A 27,983-nucleotide genomic window follows, 5' to 3' on the forward strand; every position below is an offset into this window, starting at 1 on the left:
AAAGCTAAACTGAACTCCAACCAGTGCTAAAAGAAGCATCTGGTCCATTTCTAGCTGTGAAATCGAGGATGGCCAGGAACTTTATCCATCCTTCTGGAATGTTCCTGCTCAGCTGGAGCTCATCCTTGTTCTGCCTTCAGAAGCCAAGGAGCATTGCTTGAAATGCACCTTGCTTGGGATCCCTTCTGGGTGAGGTCAGATCAAATGCCTAAAAAATGAATTCCCCACCTTGTCACATTTCTGTCCACACATGGCATTAGCTTTCGACACCTCATAATGTGTATGTGCTTTCTTTCTCTTTTTAAAAGAAAATTATATATAATCCAGTGTTTTTCATCCTTTTGTATTAGGAAACTTTTCAAATACACACACAAGAGACAATAACATGACAAACTCCTGTAAACTCGGGTCCACATTCTAGAATATTTGAGAAGCAACTTACTCTATTTTAAGGCATAAATTCACACCTTATGTCATCTCACCTCTATATACTTCAGTATGCAACTCTAAAAATTGTGGATGTTGTCTTTAAAATCACAAAACCATTATTACACCTCACAAAAAGAACAATGGTTCCTTGGCTTCATTATGTGATAATATCTTCAGGATTTTTTCACCTGTGTACATGGATAAGATGGGCATTTATTTTCTCTTCTTGTGCTGTCTTTAGTTTTGCTAATTAACTTCTGCTAACCTCATAAACTGACTCAGTGCCTTTATTTTTGCATTTTCTGGAAGAAATTATATAAGTTTGAAATTACCTGTAACTTAAATGTTTGGGAGAATATGCCAGTAAAAATGATACAGACTTTGTATTTCTTCATGGGATGATTTTAAAATACAGATTATATTTCTTTAATAAATAGGATTGTTCAACTTTTTTCTTCTCTACCCAGTTTTATTAAGTCAGCGCTTTCTAGGAGCTTGTATATTTAAGTTATCAGATTTATATTGGCACAAAATAATTCATAATATGCTCTTAATAAAATTTTAACGTTTACATTTAAGTCCTTTTTTTTTTTTTTTTTTTTGTCTGCCTGAGCTGTCCGTTACTGAGAGAAGCATGTGGAAATCTTCCACTATGTTAATACCAGTTTCTCCAGGTCAATATGGAAATTTTTTGGAATACACCTTGAAGCTTTCTTGCTACTTGCATAGATGTTTGTAAATTATTCTATCTTCCGGTACAATAAACTTTTCATGGTGATCTTCTTATTTCTACCTTGAAATCTGTTCTGTATGATGTTTAAAAAAAAATAAGGCACCAGATTTTTTGGTTATTTGAATGGTGTCTCTTTTGCTATTATTTTGCTTTTTTGTCTGTTTGTATTTCACCTCTCTTAGAATCAATATATACACAGGTTTTAAAAACTATAGCCTAACAATTTAACAGTCTTTTACTAGAAACGTAAAATTTGTGCTATATGTCCTGCCTATAATTTTTCTTCTTCTTGCCTTCCTTTAGGACTATTACTACTCTTTTCACATTCCATTTTCCCCTCCACTACTCTGAAGGGAATGTATACTATTTCTATTCTTTTATATACTACTATAACAATTTTAACAGTTAAACGTAACTTATGAAAATCAAAGGTAATCATTACCTTTATTCCTTTGCCAGAACATCTGCCAGAATGTCTCTCCATTTGTGTATGTTTTTAGGACAATGTCTAGAGATTTTAAGTGGTTGACTTTTATAATTTTCACCAGTTATGGTGGTTTCACCGGAGAAACGGTTCACAGATATGCTCATATTACTGTTCTAGAAGTACTTCCCCAGTACTTCCCTGAGCTGGTTTCAGCTCAGGTTATGATCTGAGGAGGATGAGGGCAATTTCTCTGATAATGTTTAACAATAATCAAGCCCTCATGTGAGTTTGCAGCCCAACTTTATTTAATCTGAGTGGTCAAAAACTCACATGTCTAGAACTTAGAGTGATCCCAGGCCTGTACTTCTAGCATCTTCAGAATCAAATATAAGTCATCCTTGAAAGGACCTATTTTCACCCCCAAAGAATTCCCAGAAATAAAGTCTGAGATAGTTGACAGTAAAAAAAAAAAAACCCACAAAATATACAAGTAAACCAAGTACCAAGAATAAGCAGCAGCAGAGACAGAGTTAGACACCATATTTCGATCTACCAAGATTTCAGATATTGGACTTGTTAGCACACAACAGAAAGGAAGTGCGTTTAAGATGTTGGCAGAAATTTAAAAAGCTTTGAGAAGTGAAAAAAGCATGTGATTATAAAAAATGACCAAGCACACTGATAACTAAATGAAAATCCTAGAGGGGCGCCTGGGTCGCTCAGTCGGTTAAGTGTCCGACTCTTGGTTTCAGCTCAGGTTATGATCTCAGGGTCGTGACATCAAGCCCCAGGTCAGGCTTAGTGCAGAGTCTGCTTGAGATTCTTTCCCTCCTGCTCATGTTCTCTAAAATAAAATCTTAAAAAAAAAATCCTAGAAATGAAAAATATAATAATCAAAATACAAAATTCATTGGGTACATAGGTTTAACAGTATATTAGATACAGTAAAAGAGAGAATTTAGGGAGCTGGAAGACAGATTTGAGGAGTTATACATAACTGAGAAATTGAGGAAACATGAGATGTTGAAATGCTGCAGAACAGATCTAACATGGCTAGATGAAGTTCAGGAGGAAAAGAGAGAATGGGGAGAAGGCAGTATGAGAAGAGTTAATGACTGAGAATTTTCCAAAACTGATAAGATGCCCTGCCCCCTCTCCAAAATCCATACATTCAGGAATTCCAATGAATTCCAATCAGGATAAAGAAAAATACATAATTAGATGCACTACAGCAAAAAAACACAAAGCAAACAAACAAAAATGCAGAACACCAAAGACAAGGAGAAGATCTTAAAAACAACTAGAGAGAAAAAAAATGCCTTCAATAAGTCACTGAAGTGACAATTAGACACCTCAGTACCTGGCATCTCAACAGTAGTAATGGAAGACAGATTAGGAAAAGGTGCTGAGATAAACTGTCAACTTAGAATATCCAACAAAAATACACTTCACAAATTAGGACAAAATAAAGAAGTGATTGTCACATAAAAGCGCAGACTTTTTTTTTTTTTTTTTTTTACCAATAGACCCTCACTAAATGAAGTTCTGATGGATATGCTTCAAACTAAAGGAGAACATTCTAGATGAACAAAAACTGAAAGAATTTGTTGCTAGCAGTCCCTGTGTTATAAGAAATACTAAAGCAAGTTCTTCAGGCTGAAAGCAGTATCCCGGACAATAATATAAACACACACATACACACAACAATACCACCACCACCAATAAAGGTAATTATGTAGGTACTTAAGTATAATTGCACTTCTCTTTTCTTCTCTTAATTGACTGAAAAATCAACTGCTTAAAGCAGTGTGTACTAATTGTACTGTTGGGCCTCTAACATCTAGAAGTATACTCGACAATAAAAGCACAAAGGAAGTGGGTGGGGGAGACAAAGCTGCATTGCAGCAAAGGAAACTATACCAGATAGTAACCACAAAAAGAGGTGCAGAGAACTAGAGATGGTAAATAAGGAGGTTACAAACTCCATAGATACATACCTGCTCTCCTTTCTTCTTTAAAGTACAAAAAGTAATAATAGTAACTATATGTTATATAGTATAAGATATATAGTTACCTAATGTATTGTAACTATGTATTAGGTAACTCTATGTTATACTATATAATTGTAACTATATATATATATTAGTAACATACACAGACATAATACGTATATAAATAGCACAAAAGGGGATGGAGTTACAGATAGGAATGTTTCCGTATCTCACTGGCATTCAGTTGGTATATATCTGAAGTAGATTCTGGTAGGACAGGGCACATGTGGTAAATCATAGAGCAACCACTAGGAAAATAAACTTTAAAAAATATGGAGGAAAATCACTGAAGAAATTCAAATGTTATAACTAGAAAATATTCACTTGGTGCTATAAGCCATAAAGGAGAAACAAAAACAAAACAACTTGAGACACATGGAAAACAGGAAAACATCACACACAAATGCAACCTGATAAGAACATTAAATGTGAATGAACTAAACAATCCAATCAAAAGTCAGGGATTGTTAAATTGGATTAAAAAAAACAAAAACAAAACACAAAACCTAGATCTGCCTATACTGTCTACGGCAGACACACTTTATTTTTTAAAAGATTTATTTATTTATTTATTTGACAGAGAGACATAGCAAGAGAGAGAACACAAGCAGGGGGAGTGGGAGAGGGAGAAGCAGGCTTCCCGCGGAGCAGGGAGCCCGATGTGGGGCTCGATCCCAGGACCCTGGGATCATGACCTGAGCCGAGGGCAGATGCTTAACGACTGAGCCACCCAGGTGCCCCGGTAGACACACTTTAGATTCAAAGGCACAAACAGGTTGAAAGGAAAAGGATGTGAAAATCTATCCCATTCACACAGTAGCCACGGGAGCTGGAATGGCAATAGTAACGTGAGACAGAAGAGTTCTGCAACAGTCTGAGAGAGAATGAAGACCGGGTCAACTGCCTGCATTGCAAAGGACTCTGATATACTTCCATGAAAATGTGCATCTCTGTCCTGATGAAATTTAGCTAATAAGAGCACTCCGGTGCCGGCATGTACGGACTGTCAGAAAACCCTTGTTCAGGACTCCGTTTTTCTCTACGCCCTCAGAGTCCTCATTCAGATCTAAGAGAAGGGAAAGGAATAGAAAGGAGCAGGATGAGGAGAGGAGATATTCCTCAAACAGCGCAGGCAACGACTACGAAGCAGATCGGGATAAGGTTCGGAGGGGAGTAAACGGAGTAACCGGATCAGAATATTCTCGCACTCCTCTGAGCAACTCAAGCTTCTCTTGCCAGAAAGGCCCCCAGACTCAGTTGCTGTCCACACCAATGACGACGGATGGGTGCCAAAGCACTCAGGTCAGTAACCTAGAGAAAGCTGCCTGTCAGTAAGGGGCACCAGCATAGCCCTGGGAAGACTTAGGACACCCATCAGCACGCTGCTGTGGGATATTCTCCGTAATGGGGGGAGACAAAACATAATACCTCAATCTCTGCAACTTAACATTTTTCAGACCTCGTTTATAACCCAGACCTCATTAGTCTCTAGTCCTTCCTGCCGCCCCTCTGGGCGGTCACCCTGCATCTCCTCTGTGGTGGCAGGACAGGGTCATGGGGGTTGGCTAGCATGGGCATCCCTGAGGAGGTCAGGAAGACGTTTCCGGCTGGGCCTCACAGATCCTGAAAAGCGAGGCTCTGGCTCTAAGTAACACATCATGACGATCTCCTTACCCCCTTTTACAGACAGAAAACCAGAGACAAAATGGGGCTGTAGCTGAGACTGAGCGCTCGGGACCCAAATGGTTTCATCTCCACAAGCTTCTGTTTCATCATTTTTAAGTGGGGGGTAAAATAAAACAAAACAAAACAAAACACCCGACTTAAAAGGTTGTGAAGACTCAGTAAGGTGATCTACATAATGAATTGGGCACAGCGTCTGGTACCATCTGGGGATTTTTAGACCGCCGTTGATTACTGAGTACAGACCAGCTGAGGGGACGTGCCTATGTGGGATACGTCTCCTAAAATGAGGAGCAAGGAGGTAAGCTGTCTACAGAGCTTCAGTCACTGATGAATGGACAGGCACAGGGTGACCACCTTCTTCCTCACAGCGAGTCACTGAGCAGAGTGTGTGCACAGGCCCCGAGCCCCTCTCCGTCTCGGGCAGCTGCCCGGGGACCCCCCGCTTGCGCTCAGCTGCCAACACCCAGAGCGGCAGTGAGCACGTGTCCGGCACCCACTTCTGGCTGGAGCTTCACATGGCGGCAGGGGGCAAGGAGCCGGCCACCCCTCAGGCCCTGTGGGCGACCTGTCACAGCCCTCCCCTCTCTAAGATGGGCTCGAGGAAGGGTGGCAGAAAGCCATGCTCCGCTCTGTCTTGATGATTCTCAATTATGATGGCGAGCAGCGAGCTGGAGGGCTCTGTAGACATGCACGCGCGGAGTGTGGGCATGGGGGACACAAGCGAGGAGGGGGGGCTGGGAAATCCAGCAGGCCCGCTTTCTCATGGACGCTACAAAGAGGGCTCGTTAGGTCTTGGTTTGCTCTTCATTTAGAACCCCAGGAAGACTGGACACAGCGAAGTGGGCCTGCTATTCTGCGGTGTGGGGCTCGTGCTGGTAGAAGGCTGGGAGCGGGTCGGGGGCTGGGGATCAAGCAGAACAGTAACACAAGTGAACTAAGTAACTTGCCTTCGAACGAAAAGACTCCCTGTGCTCCTTAGCTTCGGGCAGGACTCTGAAGATTCACCTCGAGTCTCTGCTGGAAAAGACATCTCAGCTGCATCTCTAGCCACCTTTAAGAGTCCTTTGAACTCTAGCAAATTGTCCGCTTAAAGCAAGAAACCTCAAACTTGTCACACAGCCCATCTCAATCATGTGCTGTAAAACCAGATATTCAGCAGACACACAACAGAAAAAAAGACCCCAGACACGGAAGACAGAGACACATGAAATGCCCCCCGACCCCCATATTTTCCTATTTCTGTGTCGGCCGGCTGGCAAGATGCTGCCCTGGCTAACTGCATGCTGCCCACCTAAAATGCCCTTTGGTCTCCCCTGACGACGGTATCCTTTGCTTTCTCAATTAAACTGTTCATGACGTGTGCCAAAGGGACACTGGGGGGGGGGGGCGGTAAATACACAGGGGTCTTTGTTGTCCACGGCGCCTCTTTCAGGACAAGGCTGCTCGGTGCACGACCAAGCCAAGCACAGCCCACCCTCCCCTTGCTCGCACACTGCAGATGTCACTTGTCACATGTCACATCATAAGCCTGTTTTACTCCTGCTTAGAAGCCACGGATGAACCCAAAGAAGTCATGACTGGCCGGCTAGCCAGGAAATACAATGGCCACGCAACCAACAAAAGTCCTGCATTTATTACCTCGCGCGGCAGCACAGTTCTGGGCCTTCTATGAAGAAATGTGGGAGGGTGAGAGGGTTAGTGGCTAGGGGAGGGGGACGAGGCGGGAAGGGTGAGCACGTGCCCGCTTCCACCTGGTCACGGGATTGCTCTGCTCTTCTGACCAGGTTAATTCATTGTTGGGAAGACGCCGTGCTCAGTTAATTCCCAGACACCTGTCGCAATCTAAGTGATAAGATGGGTTCTTTCTCCTTGGAACGGTGCTAGATCTTGGATCAACAATATATTGAGGAGAGTGTCTCCACCCAGGTCAGAGCTTCAGGTCACAGAAGGAGTGCCTAGATTGTTACGTCCCTCGCCAGGCCAGAGTGAAAGAAGGAAGGAGGGAAAGAGAGAAAACAGTCCTAGACGAGCCAGAGGAATAACCAGCTGGCTCACCCACCCAGCCCAGAGATTTCTCTCCCTCAATCTCCATCAACAGTAACGGATAGCGCTGACTTCCACACACATTCCTTCATTTCAGGTTGGATCCTCTGAGACAACCCACGAACTAGACTGGGAGTCTCTTCTCCACCTTGAAGATGGGAAGCAGAGGGTCGGGGGCTGAGTGGATTTGCCCGGCGCACACAGCGAGAGGCGGTTCGCGATGGGGCCAGCTCTGTAGCTGTGTGGGCAAGTCCCCGGTGAGGAGGCCATCAGGGTACCTAACAGCTCTGGGAGAGGGGCTATTTGGGAAACTTTCTCAAAGCAACCCAAAATACAAGTGAGTTGAATCTTACCTAATTTACAAAAAAAAATGTTTCATTTGGTTTCTTTTTATGTTTATTCCAGAGATAAATGCTTATTCTTCTTTTTCTGAGCTTTCTAGAGAGAAAAGGCCTTTGCTTCACTTTCCAGAAAGACATCCCCCTCTCTCTGCTGTGTGGATAAACCGGACGTTCCCCCTTCCAGCCCCCACCAGCCTCGATCTCCCCAATGGGAGTCAGGTTGCCTAATGTAGCTGGAGAGACTAGAAAGGACCTGACATCCACGGGGCCGCTGAATTAAAACACAAGACATCAGGAGGTGCTTGATGAAGGCCTTCCTGTTCTCTCTTCTCTTTCTGTTCTAATTTCTACATTACTAGGAGACCATTTAAGTTTATTTGGGTCCCAGGGCTATGTCTGGAGAGAGAGACAAGATTTACTACTATATGCTCTATGGTTCCCCCCAAAGATGTCTGTGTCCTAATTCCTGGCACCTGTGACCATGTTAGGTGACATGACCAAGAGGGATCACAAGCTGCTATTCAGCAGGCTTTCAGATGGGGTGATCACCTGCCTGGGTTCCTGCCAGTGGAAAAGCGATTGGAAAGCGCCGCAAAGAGGGCGGTGTGAGAAGGACTTGCTCTGGAGATGGAAGAAGGGGCTGTTTGTCCAGGAGAAGTCTGCAGCCTCCAGAAGCTGGAAAAGCAGGTAAACGGATTCTTCCCTAGAGCTTCCAGAAAGGACCGAGCCATGGTGATACGCTGGTCCCAACCCAGTGAGCATGTTCAACTTCTGACCTACAGTCGTAAGATAAGACCTCTGCATTGTTTCAAGCCACTACGTTTCAGGCGGTGTGTCAGAGTGGCAAAAGAACTCGAATACATTCTCCACTTCAGTTCCAGCAGGCCTCAAGCGAATCACGGCGGCAGCTCGCACGGAGGGCTGAGCATGTGTGGCCTTTGTTCTAAGCATTTACATGCAGCAGCTCATGTAACTGTTTACAGTTCTCCTACGAGGCAAAGTCACCGGTGGAAGCGCACACCCAGCTATAGGTTGGAGAGGCAGGATTTAACCCAGCTCTCTGGCTCCAGAAAGTTAACATTATGCTGAGATCAACTTAAATTCCTATTTTGCATCTTGCATCGCTCTGTAGCTGCTGTTGAGATGGGTTTACAGAAGCAACGAGCTCGCAGTCATTGAGACTCACCCTTGATTTTGGGGCTCCAGCCCTTCCCTAATCTGTAAGACCTTGGGCAATCCCTCCACTTAGTGAGGTTCAGGATGATCCTCAACATGGGAATAATGCGACCCACCCTGAGAAGTGACACATGATACTCCAAAGGTCAAATGAGGTGGCACTGATGTCTGACGCACAGTACACGACCGATAAACACCGCAGAGGCTCTGTCTCCGAAGGATGCGAATCTGGTCATCCTGTCCTCGGATTCACGTAGAGCCAACATTTCCCTGTCGAGGGGCAGGTGAAGGCACGGATGCCTGCCAGCCCTGCAGCCCGGGTCCGTTGGCCTTGTCGTCAGGCATCTCAGGCCGTGTGCCCCACTCCGAGAGCGAGGAAGGGGGTGAGCAGGTCTGCCAGCCAAGCTGGGGAGACACACGGTGATGCAAAGGCAGAACTGAGCCCAGAGAGGAGACGAGGCGAAGAGCCGGTTTGGGGTGTTGGCGTCAGAAAGGTATTCTCTGTAGCTCAGGAGACCAAAATGAGGCTCACGGGGTGAAAGCCTCAAGGAGGCGGGTAGAGCGCAAAGGAGGGCAGTCTGCAATGGCAAGTGGCCGCAGACGCATGTCCCCCCCCACCCCGTTCGTGGAATTAGGAAAGAAAAGGTGGTCAGGTGGTCCCGTTTCCGGGGGTTTGTGCGGACCCTGGGCCTGCACTTGATGGCTCTGGAGCTCTGATAATCCAAGTTTGGAAAAGTTCTTACTGTTTCTGCTAGTGCCAAGCACAGGCTGGCTGCATCCCTTGGCGGGGAAAAAACTGGGACTCCAAGCAGGCAGAACTCGCCGGGTATAAGGCGGCACTTTGGTGAAGGTTCCTGTCTTCATGGCCCACAGGGTAACTGAGGGATGTGAAAACCCATGGCCTGTGCAGGCCTGCAGACTGACGGGGTCCACACCGACATAAGCCCGGTCAAGCTTAAGGTGCAACGTAGCTTCTACCTTCTCCTTTCGTAGGAGAAGCAGCCACCCCACAGAGCACAGCCGATTCAAATCCTCAATGACTCCATCACAGAGAAAATGATGAGAGAAAGACCAGACTTTGGGGGCGGAAACTCTCTGACCTGGGGCCCAGGGCTGCTGAGATGCTCTGAGAATTGTCCTGTCCATGGGAGGCAGGGACCACACTGCCCTTTGAGGGCGTGGTAACCATGCACACATTTAGCGGAGAAAAGTCACTTTTTAAACATGACAGTCGAGGCCCTCCTACACCACAATCACCTGGAGGTGACCTCAGACTCCTGGAACCAAAATCTCGGGGTGCAGGGTGCAGGACCTGATTTACTCTGCCCTCCTAGGGTGGCTCTTGCTCACTGTGTAAGAGTCACTGGTCTCAGAGGCGTCCAGGCGCTTCCATTAGACTGGGTGTGGAAAAGTCTGGGGCCTGAGAAGGTGAGAAGTTTTGGGGAGGTAAGGTTTCGCTTGTGATAAGAAGGGAACAGATGCTGGGAGGCAGGAAACCAGAAGTAAAAAATTTCCTAAGACTACTGAGTTATGGTTCTCTCTTCCATAAGAAAACAAAACCCCACCAGCAGATGAGCTTATTAGTGAGAAGTGGTACCTGTCTTATTTCCTAGAGCCTACAAGAGTAATGGACAGATAACGGGCACCAGATATTTGACGAATGAATAAATGAAAATAATACTGAACGCTGAGGCAGGTACACTGAAGGCTGTGTCCAGTTTTTCTTAGGACAAAGCCAATTGAAGACCTTGATGAGCGCGGCCAAGGGGATGCCATTCGGCGTTACACTGTGCCTCACAGAGGGTCCCCAAGGCCACAGCTGGGCTGTTGGCTAAGTGAAAGACTCTCCTCTAACTGTTCTTGTTGCTCACAGGCCACAGAGAGTGTGGACAAAGCCAGTTGTTACCCTGTCACCAAGACAGGCAGAGCTACCCTTCCATCCTCTGACATAAGTCTTTCATAGAAGGAACCAGATGCTCGCTCTCCTTTTCCATGCTGGCACTCCTATGGGCCTCCTCGGTGGACGGGGGTGGGCACGGGGCCCAGGGCCAGGACCAGCCTGGAGAACCTGCCCCTCCCCTTAAACCGAGCCAGAGACACACAGGTAAATACCGGCTCCTTCTCCTTCTGTGCAGAAGGTGGGATGAAGGTCAGGAGTCCCAGTCTGGGGTGAGGTGGCTCCTAGCACCTTCCTTTTACAGGTTCCAGACCCAGAGAGAAACGTAGACAGATGGCCACGAGGGGCTTAGGAGTCTCTCCCACTTACCACTTCCCCATTTACCACGTACCTCCTACCCGAACGGGGCCCCGTCCTCCTTGTCTGCTATCCGTGTCTAGCTCCCATCGACCCCGAAAATGAGCGTGCTTCCCAGGAACCCAGTGCATCAGTTTCCCCACGTTTCCCCCTTGCCCTGGACAGCAAGAGATTCTGCTTTGAGCTACAACAAAACAACATGGACAGCAGCCGGCGAGAATCTGCCTTCAGCGCATTCATTAAACATTTCCACCCATGATCGGATGGCAAAAGCAAAGTGGCTTTGTGCTTTAGAGAATGAAATAACTGCAAACGGCAAACTGTCTACCTCGACCAAACATACTGAGGACGCGGGAGCCCGCGGTCGCCCTTCTGCCCCAAACAAACTTGGACGCCGTCTGTCGCCAGCTCAGGGGAGCCCGTGAGGAGGCAGGATAATTAGGCAATGACATGAGCACCGTCATTATTAGCTAATCACAACCCTGGGGCGTTAACAAAACACGGAGCCTCTCTTCTCCCAGGGGGCCAATTACACCACAGGAACCACGCCTCTTATTTTAATTTATTCCCTATGAGGTTTTTTGCGGGGTGGGGATAAAGGGAGGAGGGGAGGAGGCTGTTTGTGTCAGAAGGTGGGGTGCAAAGGTGTTCTGATGTCACTACTCGATGGTCTGTAACAGGCATGTCCTTGGTCCCACAAACATCTGTCCCCCATCGCTTCACCTCCCAAGGACAGTGGATGATGCGGCTTCGGGCAACACGGGGCCAGCCCGGTTCCCCCCAGGTCTCTGGGAGATGGGTGAGAGGTACTCTCATGTCTAGAGGACTGGCTGAAGCAAGCCCCTTGTCTGGACCCTGACGGCCTCCGAGGCCTTATTAGAAGGCAGCAGACACAGTGGAAGGTGACAAAGTGGTGCAGGCACGGAAGGAGCCCACGGTCTTCTTCCCTTTAATTTCTATTTCCACATGCTTGTTGGAGCTCTCACTAGCTGATACTCCGAGGAGAGACATTCGTCAGTTGTCAGCCAACCTGGAGACCTCCCCACCTTGCCTCGGTTCCAGTGTCCTCCCCAGTCCCATGAAGACAGACGCTTAAGAAGGAAGGCGTCAGGGGCACCTGGGTGGCCCGGTCGTTAAGTGTCTGCCTTCAGCTCAAGTCATGATCCCGGGGTCCTGGGATCGAGCCCTGCGTCGGGCTCCCTGCTTCTCCCTCTCCCACTCCCTGCTTGTATTCCCTCTCTCGCTGTCTCTCTCTCCGTCAAATAAATAAAATCTTAAAAAAAAAAAAAAAAGAAGGAAGGCGTCACTTGGGGCCACAAGTGTGAAAAAGTCCCTTCATATAAACTCAGTGGACACGGACCTAACAAGACCAGAGCCAAGAGAAAACTGGACCTGTTTTCCCTTCTAGCGATATTCTGCTTGAGGATTTACCAAAATACAAGTATACACATGCCCTCAGATGGCCCCAGATGTTTGTTTTTCAGATGGTGGTGAACACGAATTGAAAAAATTGTTGATTTCCTCACAAGGGCAAGAACATGTGAATGGAAAAATCCAGAACTGCAACTCCAGGTCCTCCGGAGTTCCTGCTTTTGCATGTTTTGAGGCATGGCAGGACGGACTGTCATCACATCTGCCACTCTCAGCACGTGTTCCTTCGGCAAGTCATTTAACCCTGCAGCCTCCCGTGGGCTTCTCAGGATCACGAGCGAGGCACCCGGACAGATGATCCTCAGGACTCCTTGTAACCGCAGAACGTGCTGATCTGACCAGCTCTGTGCTCCTGCGAGAAGGTGCGGGAAATGAGCCTCTGTGGGAAGCAGGTGCATGTTGGCGGGTCACTGAAAACCTGTCCGAATCTGGGTTTGGGAGGCCCAGGTACGGGGGGCAGTTTGCCCAGAGGGACAAGGCACTCATTTCTGGGAGGCAGATCTTCCTTTGGATGAGAGGCCAAGGTCGGCCAGGGCCATGAGCTCAGCCAGCAGGGTCCTCGAGCGGGGAGCCCTGGGCCGCAGGTGCGCGTGAGCGGGGCGGCTGCCCTTGTGAACGGCCGCCAGCTCGCCCAGGGCCTCAGTGCCCGACTACGTGGTGGCCGCTCCGAGGACGTCCTGCCCCGTCATGGTTCCCTCACGCTCTCGAATCCACGGTGTGTTGGTTCTATAACCTCAAGTCCAATTTGAGGTGCTGTGGGAAGTTCACCGCCCACTTGTTCAGCTGAGCCCCAGAGTAGAGAAAAGGAAGGAATGGGTCTCCTCCCTGCATTTATGTTCTAATACTTTCAGAAGGGTGGGAAGACACTCATTTTTTTGAGGGCAAAAGGTTCAGCGGAAAATATCCCTGGATCTTCTTCTAGTTTTAACCTAGTTTCCTGTTGTCAACAGAATTTTATATCATCCCCAAATAATGAAATAATTTTTCCCATAAGATACTTAAATGTTGTCCTTTAAAAAAAGCGACAGTGTGCATTCTATGTACGTATTAACCTCAATATTTCGGTAAAGGGGAACAATTCCACTTCACAACTGAGAAAGCTAAATAAAGATGAAATGACTTGCTCCAAATCAGTCTTTCAACTCTTGGTCAAGATGTCCACATACTCTAGAAAGAAAATGAAATTGTAACTCCTCTAGATTACATTCTCTAGATTACCTATTTTTTTTAAACCTCTGCCCTGGGTATGAACTTTTTTGTCTCCAGCACTACATATTTAAGTTCTTAACCTACACGTGATGGAAGTACCTCTCCGTTCTAAATTCCTTGCATCCTCACCAATCCTGACCTCTGTGTGCTCATGTCTCCTTGGGGAAGGAGGTGTTCCCTCTCTCAAGGCTCCACTGTCCCTGTCCACAGCGCCGACTCGGGGTTCATGCCCCATCACGCACATTGTTATGCACACACAGTGTGGGGGCAGAGCAAGGCGGGGCAGGGTCCCCTCTCCCAGCTCGTGACAGACCCCCATGCAAGGCCCCGGTGCCGCGGGACACCCATCGAGGAGGGTTTGACTCCATCCCGCTGACCACCTTCCGACTCAGCCCATCCTTTCCCCCCTCATTGGCCTCTTCCTGTTCTCTTTCATTCTGGCTCCTCTTTTAGCTTAGAAACATGTTCCAGTTTTCTTCATCATCATCTTCGTGCTGACCCTGATGCTTTTATAGACTTTTTTTTTTAATCACTGTGTTTCATGACACTATCACATATCAGTATGTCATTCTCGTCTCTGGTCCCACATTCCTCGTGTCTCACTGCCTGTAGAGCTGTGACCATCTACTCCACGGCAGTGACCGGCCACGCAAGGGGGGACCGAGGGCCTAACCGCTTCTGTGCGCTCACCTCTGTCACCTTCCTGCTTGAAGCTCCTCTGCCCGGGCCCGAGACCCCGCTCCCAGCAAGTGGTTCCTCCTGTCCGTCCCACAAATAGTCATCAGCCAGCACGGCGTACCCAGTCTCCTCCTCAGCTATGTTCGGTGATTCTAACTCAATGGTATCATCCACCCCCACGCTGAGATCAGTCCACCTCACCTCCGTAGCTGATTTTCAACCCACTCCTCTGACTCTGAGCTCCATGACAAACTCAAAGGCCAGATATCCAACCGCTTGGTGGGTGCATTTGCACGAAAGGCCTTTTCACAGGTGCTTCAGCTCAATCGAATGCAAAATCGAATCACCATGGGCTCGAGCTTGCCCTCCTCCTGCCTTCCCTCTCTCTACTAACGAACACACCGTGACGCGGGTCCCCCACACCACACGCTTCTGTCCCCTTCAAGCCCTCCTCTCTGTCCTCACTCACATCTAGTCAGTGCTCAAGTCCCATGGCGCACTTCCTTGTGCTCAAAGTCCTTAGATGCTCTTCACCGTCCACCAGAGAAAGTTCTGGCTCCTTAGCCACAGAGTTCAGGGCCCTCCCTGGTCATCACTTCCCATACTTCTCACGCTTGTGAACAAGGAGAGGAGTTTCCATTTGCTGGCCAAGTCCTTCTTCTGTAGTTTCTCACGTTTGACACATTTGCTAGAACTTCTATTCCTTCTTGACATCTCAAAATCCTACCCAGTCTTAAAATTTGGGCTCAAATGTCAGCTGTTCTATTGAAAATGTCCCCACCTCCTCAAGACAGAATCTGTCCTGTCACTGATACCTTGTACCTTACCTGACTTCCTGCTTTTCAACTAGATTGATCCGGGTGGTGCATTTTGCTTATTTTTTTTTGCATGTGGCCACTGCATCTAGTTTATAGCGGTTCGTGGGATTAAACCATCTATGAACTAAAGGTTCCTACTTTGTTGCTTTCAAGTCTTAAAACATGGAACTTAGACCATAAACCTCTGGGAAGCTGTGACCGGCAACTTTGGTTGGCAAAAGTTGGTTGCATTTCCCACCTGATATAAAATATAATTAAGCAATTAATACATGCTTTTTACCAGTGCTACCTGGTATCAGACAGCAACACGGGTAGTTTAGTGGGGAAGAGAATCTTACTGTGTTGTACAGAAAATAAACCTCTGAGCTTGTACACACGTCAGCAAGGGATCTGATGTGGGTCTGCCACACAACGTGGGAGACTGTGCAGAACGTTATTTACAATGAATCACTAATACTGGGCCAGCACAGAACCCCAGAGCCGCTCCAAGCAAACATACAAAGAACGAGAGCCAATATCTGAAAACATTAAAAGGTGTACCCCAAACAAAGCAGGAACAAAGCACTGAGTGGTAAAGGGGAAGATAGCCCTAGGCACGCACACAGGACCCATCTGCCCCCAGGGCGACGGGACAAGCAGGGCTCACGGCACAGGTAGAATCGGCTTGGCGTTAAGTCCAAGCGTGGGCTCTGCAGAGAAGTGGTGATCCATAAGTATCTCTACCCCCCTCAGCCGGGCAGCTGTAGGAAGCTTTAAATTAGTTCAGGACTGTCCAGAGATGGCAGTCTGCCCCACGTCAGGGGCACCTCACCAACCGCGACACCAGGATGACTTAGGGAATAAGCTGCCTTTCTGCAGATGTGGCCCAACGGACTTCTCATTTTCTTGAGGCTGAGTGAAAATATCAGGGAATTCCATATCTAAATGCCCAGCACACCCAGAGCCGAGCGACACTCCCCTGGTTGGGAGGCATTTACATGTTGTTGTTTTTTGTCTGTTTTTAAACCCTAGAAGTAGGATGATCAATGCCAAATAAAGAAGCACTACTAGACAGACAGACAGATCACTCCCAGTTACTTTTTTCCCCCCAAATAAGTTTTGAATGCCTAAGAACTTTGGAAATCATTTGGTTTTTGTGAAATGCTTGGGTTGAGAAGCCACAGAGCAGAAGCCCACGTACACTTACTCTCTGGACTCCTACCACCTGCCACATCTACTCTAGGGGTGCACACCTTCTCAGGGCTCTTTGCTCTGTTAAAGGTGCAGAACAACGGGCAAGGCTTATGGAAGAGGGAGAAAGCTGAGGAAGAAAATTCCTCCCTTCCCCACTTGTCTAATTCACAAAATTTTAACAGAACGTAAACAAAAGTGTTGGTTATGGTTTTTCAAAGGGTGTCAATGTTATATTTTATATTTCAAGGCTCACCAAATCATTTGACTATAGTGGACATTTGGCTTTTTGAAAAACTAATGCTAGAATATAAACTACATGAGGGTGGGGGTTTTTGTCTGCACGGTCCACTGTGATGGGTTTCAAATGCCTAGAACAGTCGTGGGTGCGCAGGAGACATTCAGCAAATGTGTGTGGAACAGATGAAAAAATATACCCGAAAATTATAGTTACTATGGTGGCATTTTATTTATGGAGCTTTTACATTATGTTCAACTCCATTAACGTCAATGAAAATAAAGTGAGCCCTGTAATGTCAGGAACAAGTTAACACATGGAAACCTTCTAGGAAAAAAAATGTTGAGAGTTGCACAAAGTGAGCCAAGAATGGGATTGTCCGTTCTCTTTCTGTAGCAACAGGGTGTAAAGCTGTTAGATTCAACCCCACAAATAAACAGCAAATTTTAACAACCCTCCGGACTAAAACACTTAAAAAGTGTAGCTAATGATGGGGAAAACTGACTGTTTCGAGACTTTTTTTTGGTAACAAGTAGTGAAAAAAGATGAGTGTCTGGAGGAAAATGGGAGGGTCAGGGACGCCAGTCAAGGCTGAGGACAGTGTAAGTAGGAACAGCCTGGGCAGCTGACTGGGCTCTTGCTTTCGCTGAGCGGTGCGGGCCGTGGAGGGCCACGTGGCCGAGCGAGGCACACGTGCTTCAGGTTGCTGCTGGAGGGTGATCTCTCGAAAGCCCGCACTCAAGTAGATGGTTCTTGACAAAATGAAATGCCTTTATTCGACTCTCATGCTTATATCGTGACATCAGGACGTTTTGAAAGCCAATCTTCGTATAGTGATGAGAATAAAAAAAAAGTTTTATGTGATTTTGTACTAACGGAAAGTGGTATGGTTCGTCCTTCAGGAACCTGTCAGACCCGAGCATTCGTCTGGAAGGTGTGGCTCCTGTGGGATTCCGGACGCACCGGGTCACGGGTCAAAGGTGGGTGTGGGGACCCTGTCACTCGTCACCATGGCAGAGCCGGCTTCCCCCTTAGAGATGGGTGCCGAACAAATGCTTTAAAACACCTGCATTACAACATCGTCATTTGGTTACGTGACTGAATGAAAAACCATCTGACAGTCTGCGATGTGCTGTTCCCAAAGCAGGGCGGATTACAAGTAAATAAACCGTTCCTACTTTGAAAGAACTTACTATCTAGATGGTGAGAGACAGGGCATGTGCTCAAACAACCATCCTGCAGAAAAAGTACATGAAGTGTTCTAGTACAAGTGTGAAGAATGTACCTGGGTGGCCCAGAAGGGTAGATGGCATTTCTGGAAGCCTCTTCCCTGCTTGACACTGCAGCTTTCCCTTTCATCTCCACCCACGAGGAACATCTAAGGGAGCTCAGGGTTAGAACTAGCGAAGTATTTATGCTAGAAATGTAATGTGGAAACACTTAATTTTTCCTGGAAGGCTTCTGGTGGAGGGGGCATTTGCAATGATTCCTAAAAGTCTTCGAGTATTAAAAGCAATTTTTATCAATTCCTAGAAAACATTCTTTTCCTGCAGCTTAATTTACGTAGTATAAGCTATACTTTTTATGATGTGCCTTAAGAACACCAAATTGACACCCATAGATTAATCTTCCCAAGCACTGACGCTGCAGTAAATCAGCGATGTAGGAGATTTTCACAGGAGGAAACAGGAAAAGGCACATCCGGCCGAGAAGCCAGCAGGAATAAAGGCATAGAGGCCGACAGTGTGTTTGGGGAGGATGAAGAACAGCCTGGTTTAGCTGGAGAGGTGCTGGTGGGGGGCGGGTGCTGGCAGGACAGTGTGGAGGAAGACCAGGGAGCACCCTGAATGCCATGCCAAGCGGCCTGTTTTACTCCAGGGCGCGCCGAACCACACGGAAAGTGTCTGATGGAGCCGTCTTGTTTTGCCAACAGTGGGCAAAACGGACGGAGGGTCAGGGCGGACGTGGGGGCCGCTCTGACAGCACAAAGGGAAGACTAGAGCTTCGTCCACCTGGAGGGGGGAATACAGGACGTTCCAGAGAAGGAACCAGAACTGCCTGGATGCGTGGAGGATGAGACACACAACCAACCCGGAGGCTGGTCTGAAGTGGCCGAGGAAAGCGGAGATGAGCCATGTCGTGGCAGCGCTGCTCTGTGGACCGAGTGACTCTCAGGCTCCTGGGGTTGGGGGATCCCTGGAGCAGCCTCGGGGGGACATGGCCTCTCCCAGGGCCCCCTGTGTGTCTGTCCCTCTCCCGGCTCATCGCACTCCACCTGGCGCTCCTGTCCCCCACGTGTGACAGCTGGGCGGCAGAGGTGCGGGGCCCAATCACACCCATGACACGGGTTCCCGCAGGGTTTGCACGCAGATACGCATGTGGGGGACAAACACCTCTGGTCACGCTGAGAGCCTCTGGGGTGACCCTGAGGATAACTCCTCATGCAGCTGCCCTGGTGACAGGGGCATGTGACGCTGAAGGGAACCACTCACCGTTCCTTCCGACCTGAGGACCCCAGGAGGTGAGGATCACGTGGAAACAACTCTAGGCTCCGTGAACCTTAAACAGCCCCCAAGGAGGGGCCACCATGTCCTCGGGACTGTGTCTGTCCCCGCCTTCAAGGAGGCAGGCCACCTCTTGAAGACGGACAGGAAAAAATATTGCCTCGGATGTAAAGGGAGAACTATTTGAAAAGCCAACGGTGGGAATGGAAAAAAAAAAATCCTCCCTAACATTTTAAAATGCCTTATATACTATCAAAGGAAATTATCTATTATCCTGAATTGTGCACTTGATTGAGTGTACTTGCGTAAGCATTTGGAGAATTTTAGAACATCTTCAAAAAAAAATAGAAGGTAGTCAGTGGAATAACGGGGTACATGAACGCAGTATTATGTTTGAGACAGAAAATGCCAAAGACATGTGCCTGGGTGCTGATAGTAATGCTCCCTCTCTCAAGCTCTCAAAATCACCTGGCAAAAACAACAAATCCACGAGTGGGGGAGAAGACCAACATTACCATCTTTCTTTAAGACCTCACTGCACACCTTGTAGACAATTTCTTCTTTATACCAACACAGAGACACATTCCTCAAAAGCAGGTTCAAAATTTGGAGAAGAAATGACCCAAGAATTAATTAACTAAATAGGAGAATGAAGTAAACAAAGGAAAAATTATCATATCAAAATAAAAGACAAGAAACACGATTAAATTAGGCTTCAAAAGACCCGTGAGAAACCCATAAAAGGCGTAATATGCATTTACCTGGTTTTTATTCTTTCATGATTTAATTTCTAATTTTATTCACTACCATCTGATAATTGCATGAAACACTTATGCTAACCATGGGCAACTTAACTATTTTAATTTTTATTTCAAGGCCATGAGACAAAGGAACCTATTTATTGCCTAAGGGGATTTTTTTTAACAAAAATTACAGCTTAATCTTTCATGTTTTAAAGCATAGATTGTTTAAAATCATTTATAATAATGCTGTAGGGAGACTGTGCCTGGGTATGCAAAACTGAAATGCTAAATTTACAATTATTAAAAAAAATAATAGTTTGGGGGATTGACTTGTCCCTTTCCTTTCAAGACGGATTGGTCTGAAGTGCAGGGGACAGCTTTAAAAACAGGGTAAAGCCAAGGCCTGTGCGGGGCCCAAGCAATGGGGCATCAGTGCATTTCACAGATGGACTGAACATGATGGTAGGTCCTGTTTTTTATTATTTAAAAGCAAATAATGGCATTAGCCTTGGGAACTACTTCATACACCTTTTATTTCATAGAAAATTGCTCTGATGAAGTGGGGGGTCATGAATTCTACCAGCCGCATTTTCTGTGACTTGGAAAAAGTCCCTGGTGGAAATTAGAGAAATAATTTACTTTCACTTAAATGCCAAATTTTTTTGGTTATGCTTAAGAAAAATAATTGACATGTAGATTTAAAATCCTTGCTGCTGCTACAGGTCAGGATTCTAATGAAATACTTTCAGCTGTTATGCAAAGCATTGCTCAATAGAGAGGAGAAAAACCACTTTCAATGGTGCCCCAGCAGAACTTAGGGAAGGGCAGAACGCCTCTTTGAGAGCAAAGGTAAGGACACTTTGCTCTGGGGAGAAGGAAAACAGATCTCAAGACACATTTTCCCTTTCGTTAAGAGCTCAGGAAAAACCTGAAAATGGTCAAATGTGTTTAAAGTTCCTTTAACACACAGGCCATCTTCCTCCGCTGTCTGAGTACCCCCCACTGGAAAAAGGTTCCAGCGTCTTTGAGCTGCTGACCCTACGGGATGGAAAGCGCGTGGATCCAGGGACATGGCGGCCCTCTCCTCTCTGCTCCCGGCACCATGGCTTCCTTGCTGTTGAGTGATGGTGCCAGTGCCCTCCCACCTTCCTGCTTGCGTGCTCGCTCTGTTTTCACCTGAATGCTCCTTCCCTAGCCAACCAGGTGGCCTCCAGCTCCCTTCACTCTCCACCACGGTCGGTCTGGTGTGTCCTCACAGCACCGCCTGGCCTGGCATATATGGGGGGCGCTGACCTGCTTATTTTCTGAGATCCCCGAACCAAGTGGAAGACGCCTGAGAACAGGGGGCACGTCTGCTCTGCTCCCCGGCCCCCCCAGCCCCCTGCACCCGGGCCAGGGCCTGACACCAGACAGCCCCTCGTATCTGTTATCTCTCAACTCCGCTGTCTACACTGACCAACTCACGTCCTGTGTGCACTTGACTTCTTAAACTGACAAGTCTTCTTTTAAAGAACGAAATATTCAAATATTAGTTCTGATTCCCCAGAGCCAAGGCACATTCCAGCCCAAATATCACAATGGGAGAACATATCTTAATAAAGTCAAATGAACTCTCACAAGCAAACAATAGGCCACATATCATTAGCCAAAATGTCCACTTATGATAATGGTCCATCTCTGGAATGGCAGAACAATTTCTATGTCACTACAGTACTCAATATATCAAAGTTAAAGACTTTTAGGGCTGATGGTCCATACTGTGGGCTAAATGGCTCCTTGCCATTTAAGGACAAATTTTCTTTTTTTCCCTACTTTATTACCAATAATTACCAATTATTTCCTACTTTATTCCCTTTATTACGATGTGGTCAGCTTCTGCTGGCTACTCTTGATAAAAGGAAGAGAAGATGAAGACCAAGGTTGGAAAAATTATAATTTACTTTTGCCAAACATAGCTAACATTGATTTGCCTTTTTTTAAAAAAGCTACTAATCCTCTTTATTTTTATATAAGCAAATAAAAAGCAATCAGATTATAATGACTTTCAGTTTTTTTCTCTCCAAGTAAAACAGAGTTAAAAACATGAGCTTCTATAGTGAGCGCTGTGAATTGTGCAAGACTGTTGAATCACAGATCTGTACCTCTTAAACAAATAATGCAATATATGTTAAGAAAAAAAAAAAAAGAAGAAGATAGCAGGAGGGGAAAAATGAAGGGGGGGAAATCGGAGGGGGAGATGAACCATGAGAGACGATGGATTCTGAAAAACAAACTGAGGGTTCTAGAGGGGAGGGGGGTGGGAGGATGGGTTAGCCTGGTGATGGGTATTGTGGAGGGCACGTTCTGCATGGAGCACTGGGTATTATGCACAAACAATGAATCATGGAACACTTCATCTAAAACTAATGATGTAATGTATGGTGATTAACATAACAATAAAAAACCAAAAACAAAAACAAAAAAAAACCACATCAGCTTCTGACTAAAGATACAATAAAATGTGTGTATGATACTTCGTGCTCTTTTAATGTAATCATTCCATAGTCCCCATAGGGGAGATAAACATCCTTATTTAAGAAAATGTTTTTCAATCTGATTTATAAAAAAGGTAAATCAGCGAGGTCAAATGTTTAACTTGCTTTTAAGAAAAGTCAGTACTATTTTTATAAAGGGGAATTTATGTCAAAGATGCCTATTTCTTTTTTTTTTTCTTTAAGATTTTATTTATTTACTTGACGGAGAGAGAGTGCGTGCACAAGCAGGGGAAGCAGCAGAGGGAGAGGGAGAAGCAGGCTCCCCGCTGAGCACAGAGCCCAACACCGGGCTCGATCCCAGGACCCCAAGATCATGACCTGAGCCGAAGGCAGATGCTTAACCGACTGAGACAACCAGGTGCCCTGAAAAATGTCTATTTCTTAAACAGGGTCATCAGAGGATTTATTTAAGTAACAAGTTTATGTACTGCATTAGAGTTGTGACTTAATTTGCTGGAAAAAAACCCAAACAAACAGCTGAAAGTTGACTTTTTGGAAATACCATCTACTGTGCCAAACGAGGCCCGCATATGGTAACGGTACATTTTGGAAGACATTTTAGAGAACCAAGTCAACACAGCTCTGTGCTACTGCTGGGGAGGACAGGGCATGCACGACGAGTTCCCCCGGCCTCTCCTAAATGTCCCTGCGGCGCGTCTCTGCAGCCTGGACTCGGGGAAATGTGTGCCATACCCAGGGTTTCATCACCAAGCCACAGGCTTGGCTTCTGAGGGGGGCACAGGCTCCCCGGGCGGCCCCACTGCTTCCTGCGGTCAAAAGCCTTAAGAAAGCCGGCCTGCCGTGTTTTTTGGGTTCTCCTGAAAGCGAGCCCCGCACTGGCCCATGGGAGTTTCTTCAACACCCCGCTAGTGTGCTGGGCAGAGCCGGCAGAGGGCCGTGGGCTTTGCAGGGCTGGGAGGGAGCCCGGCCAGCGCCCAGCCGTCCTCCTCCATGCACCCGGGGCGGGGGGAGCCTCATCTATCAAGGCCTAGAAAATTCAGAGAGGAAGAAAAGCCAGCAAAACAGTTTTTAAGACACAAATCATGGTATCTAAGCAACCACATTATGTCTGGCTCGGATGAAAAGAAAAATGGCATCTGCTTTTGAATAAGGCAACAACATTTCCGAAGAGAAAGACTTTAAATTGCATCGCCCAGAAGGCGACCGGGAGCCAACAACAAGGATGTTCCTCTCTAGACCGTGGGTTTTGAAAGCAAACGGGCAGGGGCAGGATGGAGTGGCTGCGAAAACAGGACGCCGGAATGATTAGCGATGTTGAGATGCAGCAGAGAGTTCTTGAATGGCTAAGGACCACGACAAAGAGAGCCAAACACACAGAAGGGAGAGAGGGAGGCCTTTCCTGGAGGCGCCCGCTGGAGCGCTGACCGGAGTGGGCGGGGGCCGGCCACCAGCTCGGTGGTGGAGTCCCTCCCAGAACATTCTCTTCCTTGTCTGCCTGGGAAAATCAAACGCACAGGCCTTGGCGCTCGGGGTCTTTAAGAAACTTCACATGGGTCCAGCCCCCCCACCCCCGACGCCCGCAGCCTGCGCTGGGCGCCGCCCTCCCCGCGTCCCCAGAGGGAGGGCACCCCCTTACCGGGACTGGTGAGGGCTCCCAGGGCGCTGCTCGTGGTGGACAGAGGGTTTGCATTGGTGGTGGTGGCTGAGGTCTGGGCTGCGGCCGCAGCGGCCGCCAGCGTTGCCAGGTTCTGTAACTGCAGAGCATTCATGCCTGTGGAGGGAAGAGAAACGCCGCGTGAGCAAGAGGCCCGCTTGGCCGGGCTCCAAACATGAGGGCAGCCGGCGAGAGCAGGGGCCCCGGGCAGCAGGCCCTGCGAGGGCACGCTCTGCCCAGCTGCCTTGGTGACTCGGGCGCCCCCGCGTGTCCCAGCGGAGCCACCTACTGCGTGCCCGGCTGCCTGTCCGCACCCAGGCTGCATCCCCGACCGCCCCCTCCCAGGGCCGCAGAGATCATCGGGAAAGACGAGGAAGATTCTGTGTGTGCGCTGGCCATGCAGCTGTCCGGAAACTGTGAGCCAAGGGCTGGGCGGCTGCAGGACGGGCCGCCGGGGAAGCCCACTGCTGGCACCAAGAAGGTTAAAAGCTCCTGCTCTGAACTTGAACTGCTGTGGCTTCCTGGCGCTGCCACCTTACCAGCTGTGGGACTCGGGGCGAATGGCTTCCCCTGGTTTCCTGCTTAGTGAGCGGCACTCTTCCCTGCTGCTCACCTCCAAGGGCAGGTGCCGCTTAAATGAGATGAAGATCGCAAACCGCTTAGCACTGTGATGGGCACAGCATCAACACCCGTGTTAGCGACTCTTACGGATGTCCTCTCTCCACACTTACTGTAAACGTGAACCCTAAAATGTGACCACGGTAGGAACTCACCAAACATCTGAGGAATAAAAAAGTGAAGGAATAAAAACGGCAATGCTGTCCTATTTTTATCTGTAAAGTGCTTGTATTTGCATTTTCGTGTTTTAAAGAAGGAAAATGCCTTTAACCAGAATGGATCTCTGGCTAGTGAAAACGAAGAGAGCAGTGAAAACAGCAGAGAGAAGTGAAACTTTGCAAGAACACGAGGGTGGGATCAGCTGAGATCTGGAGGTGTCACCTGTCACGGGGAGGCTGCCTGGCCTGGGGGGGGGGCTCGGGGGTGGTGCCCGCATCGCCTCCCCACCTCTGTTTCGCAACCCAAGGGTCTCTGAACATTCAGTCTTGTCCATGATTCACTTCACACTAAAGTACAAGCAGGCAACCATGATTTTCTCCCTACACAGAGGAATTTTATACAGAAAGATACTAGCGTTAAGTAATCCGCTTAATTTTACTTTCTTCTCATGTCTCAAATCCAGGTACTTAATAAATGCTTACTGAGCAAATTTAATCTGCTTTAGAGAGACTGGCCAGATCACAGCTTCCTTCTGTGTTGGGGGTGGTGGTGGATGGAAGGGTGAGAGAATGTTCTAGCAACATACCTGTGAAAGCCCCTAGCCACGGGCGTGGAGCCCTCCGCCTAAGCATGGCTGCGAGCACCACTGCTAGGCTCACTTATCCTGCTCCTCCAGCCTGGCTGCCTCAGTCACAAGCCACTTTTACTCAGAAGAGAGTTCCTGATGTTTCTGCTGCAAAATGGCTCCTCATTTTGCTCAAAATGACACTCTGTCTTCTTCCAGGAGACATCCAGCCTTCTTGGCTTAGGGGGGGAAGCCAAACACCTGTTTTTCAAAATCCACTTAGGGCCTGGGGATGCTTCAAAGCAGGACACAAGTTTTTGTGGAATCCTGCTAACCTCTGCAAGGGAAGTGCAGACTTCCACCAACCCTGTTTTCTCCAGTTAATGCAACTGGAGTGAGGACCAGTTCCCAGCCCCGACCCCCCACATTTCTGCTTTTCTTGATGCACAGGCGTCCCTTCCTTCACCCGGTCCTGTGTGGCCAGGGCCTGGGCTGCACAGCTTTCTCTGCTGGCGACAAAGAGCCACGATTTCCTAGAGGCCGCGCCTCGGCAGGGGCGCCCATAGTTCTGAGTAGAGCAGGTGCCAGGCAGGCTTCTCATGCTTCACACACGCTCCCTTCCTTAGTGTTCATAACAAACCTGTGGGACCAAGTCACTGGTGGCCCTCTCCACACCACAGGCTGAGAAAACAGAGCCCGGAGAGGTCCAGCCCTGGGGAGGCAGAGCCTCTCACAGCAAGCCTGGCCTCTCCCTGCCACCGCGGCCTCCCCCTGATAGCTCCTTCTGGCCTTCTGGTTCCATCTGCAGCTCTTCTTCCCTCCTCTTCCTCAGGGCGCTTGCTCTCCACTTACTTCACTCAACTCTGCACCCTGAAATTTAGGGGGGATGGGGCGGAGGAGAGAAGGGGTGGTGAGCACAAGACTTCCGAAGGAAACGTGCCCGGGGCACTCGAAGTCCACGTTGACCAGCTTCTCACACTGGCCACCGCGGCCCGGTGCGCGTCTGACGGCGGGCACAGGGGGAAGCTGCAGGGGGATGGCCGAGCCTGGCACCACCGGGCCTCAGTCCCACTTGCTGGCCTCCCGGGATCTGACGGGCAGCCTTCTCAGCGCTCCCTGCTTGGTTCGGGGCTCGGGTCCCCGGGAGCGAGGCCTGGGGTGCGTGGTCTCCAGCGGGAGCTGAGAACGGAGTTAGCCGGGAACCGGACCACACCTGTGTCCTGCATCTGGTTCTCTAAATCACAGAATCGATCCTTTAATTTCTTAATGTGATTTCCTTTTCCATCCATTACCAGAATCCCCAACATCACAGATCACTGGTTCCGGATTCCTCGGGGAACAAATGGGCCGTGACCTCCTTCTCGTGAGGACCGAGCGTGTTGCAGGGCTCTGTCCCTTCGGTGTGGTCCTCAGCTTTAGTCAGGGTTCTTAACCGCCGTCCGCCAAGGGGAGGCCGGGGGGCTGAAATCATGTGAAGAAGCGTGTGTAGCATGGGCACCATGTTCCTGGGGACAGAGCCTCGAGGTGAAGCAGCTCCCACCTACCAAGGGGCATGAGTCCTGGCAGAAAATCATCGAGCTGGAGGCCTGGGCTCGGGCAGCGGCTGTGTCTGGGCTGGAGTGGGGGGTCTGAGGAAACCAGGACTCGGAACGGACTGTGCAGAGGAGGGGAACCAAGGACAGAAACAGCTCTAGCTCCCGTTCTGAAGACGGATGCACAAACAAGACCGCGCAGGGAAGCCAGACGAGCCAGGGACTCTCTCGGAACTTCCAGGCTGAGGCTGAACCCAAGGGGCATGCACACTGAGCCTGGACCCAGGAGCCTAAGGCAGCGGGTCAGCCCCCTCTGCAGGGCTCACTGTGGGCTGGCCACGGGGCAACAAGGCTCCCACTCCCTGTGGCGTGGCCTTCTGTCCAGCCCGATGGAGGCCCAAGGCTGGTCCTCTAGTGTGTCCCTGCAGGAAAACAGCCTCCCATGGGTGGTGAGGGCCCTCTAAATGCTGCTGGCCCACCACCCTGGTCACAGGGCCAGTCCTCGGGTACGCCAAGCACCTGACAAGTTCCTCCAGGGCACAGGGATCTGGACCCTTCCCTGCCAACAGCACACAAGCCTGGTGGCAGATGCTCGGCTCTTCCTGCCCCCTCCTGTGCTCCCACAGCCAGTGTGGACATCACACATACTGTCGGTCCTATTGAGGGAAGGGCCTTGGGGGCCCATGCTGCCTCCAGAAAAGCCACCTGCTCTGAGTAGGGAAAGCAGCCCTATAGCTATGCATGTGAGGCCCTCGATCCTCTCCCTCTTCAACCACACCAGACCGTCTGTGGCAACTCTGGTTCTCCGACGTCAAGCATCTGCACACTCAAGCACACTGGCCTCCTCTGGGCCCAGCCAACACTGGTGGGGCTCTCTGCATCCCCATTTTGGTTCTTTTCTGTCATTTTGTGTCTTTGGGGTGTGTGAGCCACCCTGTTCCTTCCTCGCTCAGCTCCCTTCATGGACCCTCCGGGCCGTCCGCCCACTGGTCACCCTCTCCGTCACCCCCGCACGGTGATCTGGAGGGG

General features: G+C 48.5%; 1 protein-coding gene across 2 annotated transcripts in view; it reads right to left on the minus strand.

The window, feature by feature from the left end:
• The window catches only part of CELF2 (CUGBP Elav-like family member 2), a 295,483-nt gene that overhangs the window by 18,673 nt on the left and 248,827 nt on the right, over positions 1 to 27,983 (minus strand). For both annotated transcript variants that reach the window (XM_044915547.1, XM_044915546.1), the window contains one exon: positions 24,063 to 24,197. In XM_044915547.1, the coding sequence (XP_044771482.1) occupies positions 24,063 to 24,197 (135 nt within the window). The remainder of the gene's footprint in view (positions 1 to 24,062; positions 24,198 to 27,983) is intronic.

The sequence above is a fragment of the Neomonachus schauinslandi genome, chromosome 5, assembly GCF_002201575.2.
Source record: "Neomonachus schauinslandi chromosome 5, ASM220157v2, whole genome shotgun sequence".
NCBI lineage: Eukaryota > Metazoa > Chordata > Mammalia > Carnivora > Phocidae > Neomonachus > Neomonachus schauinslandi.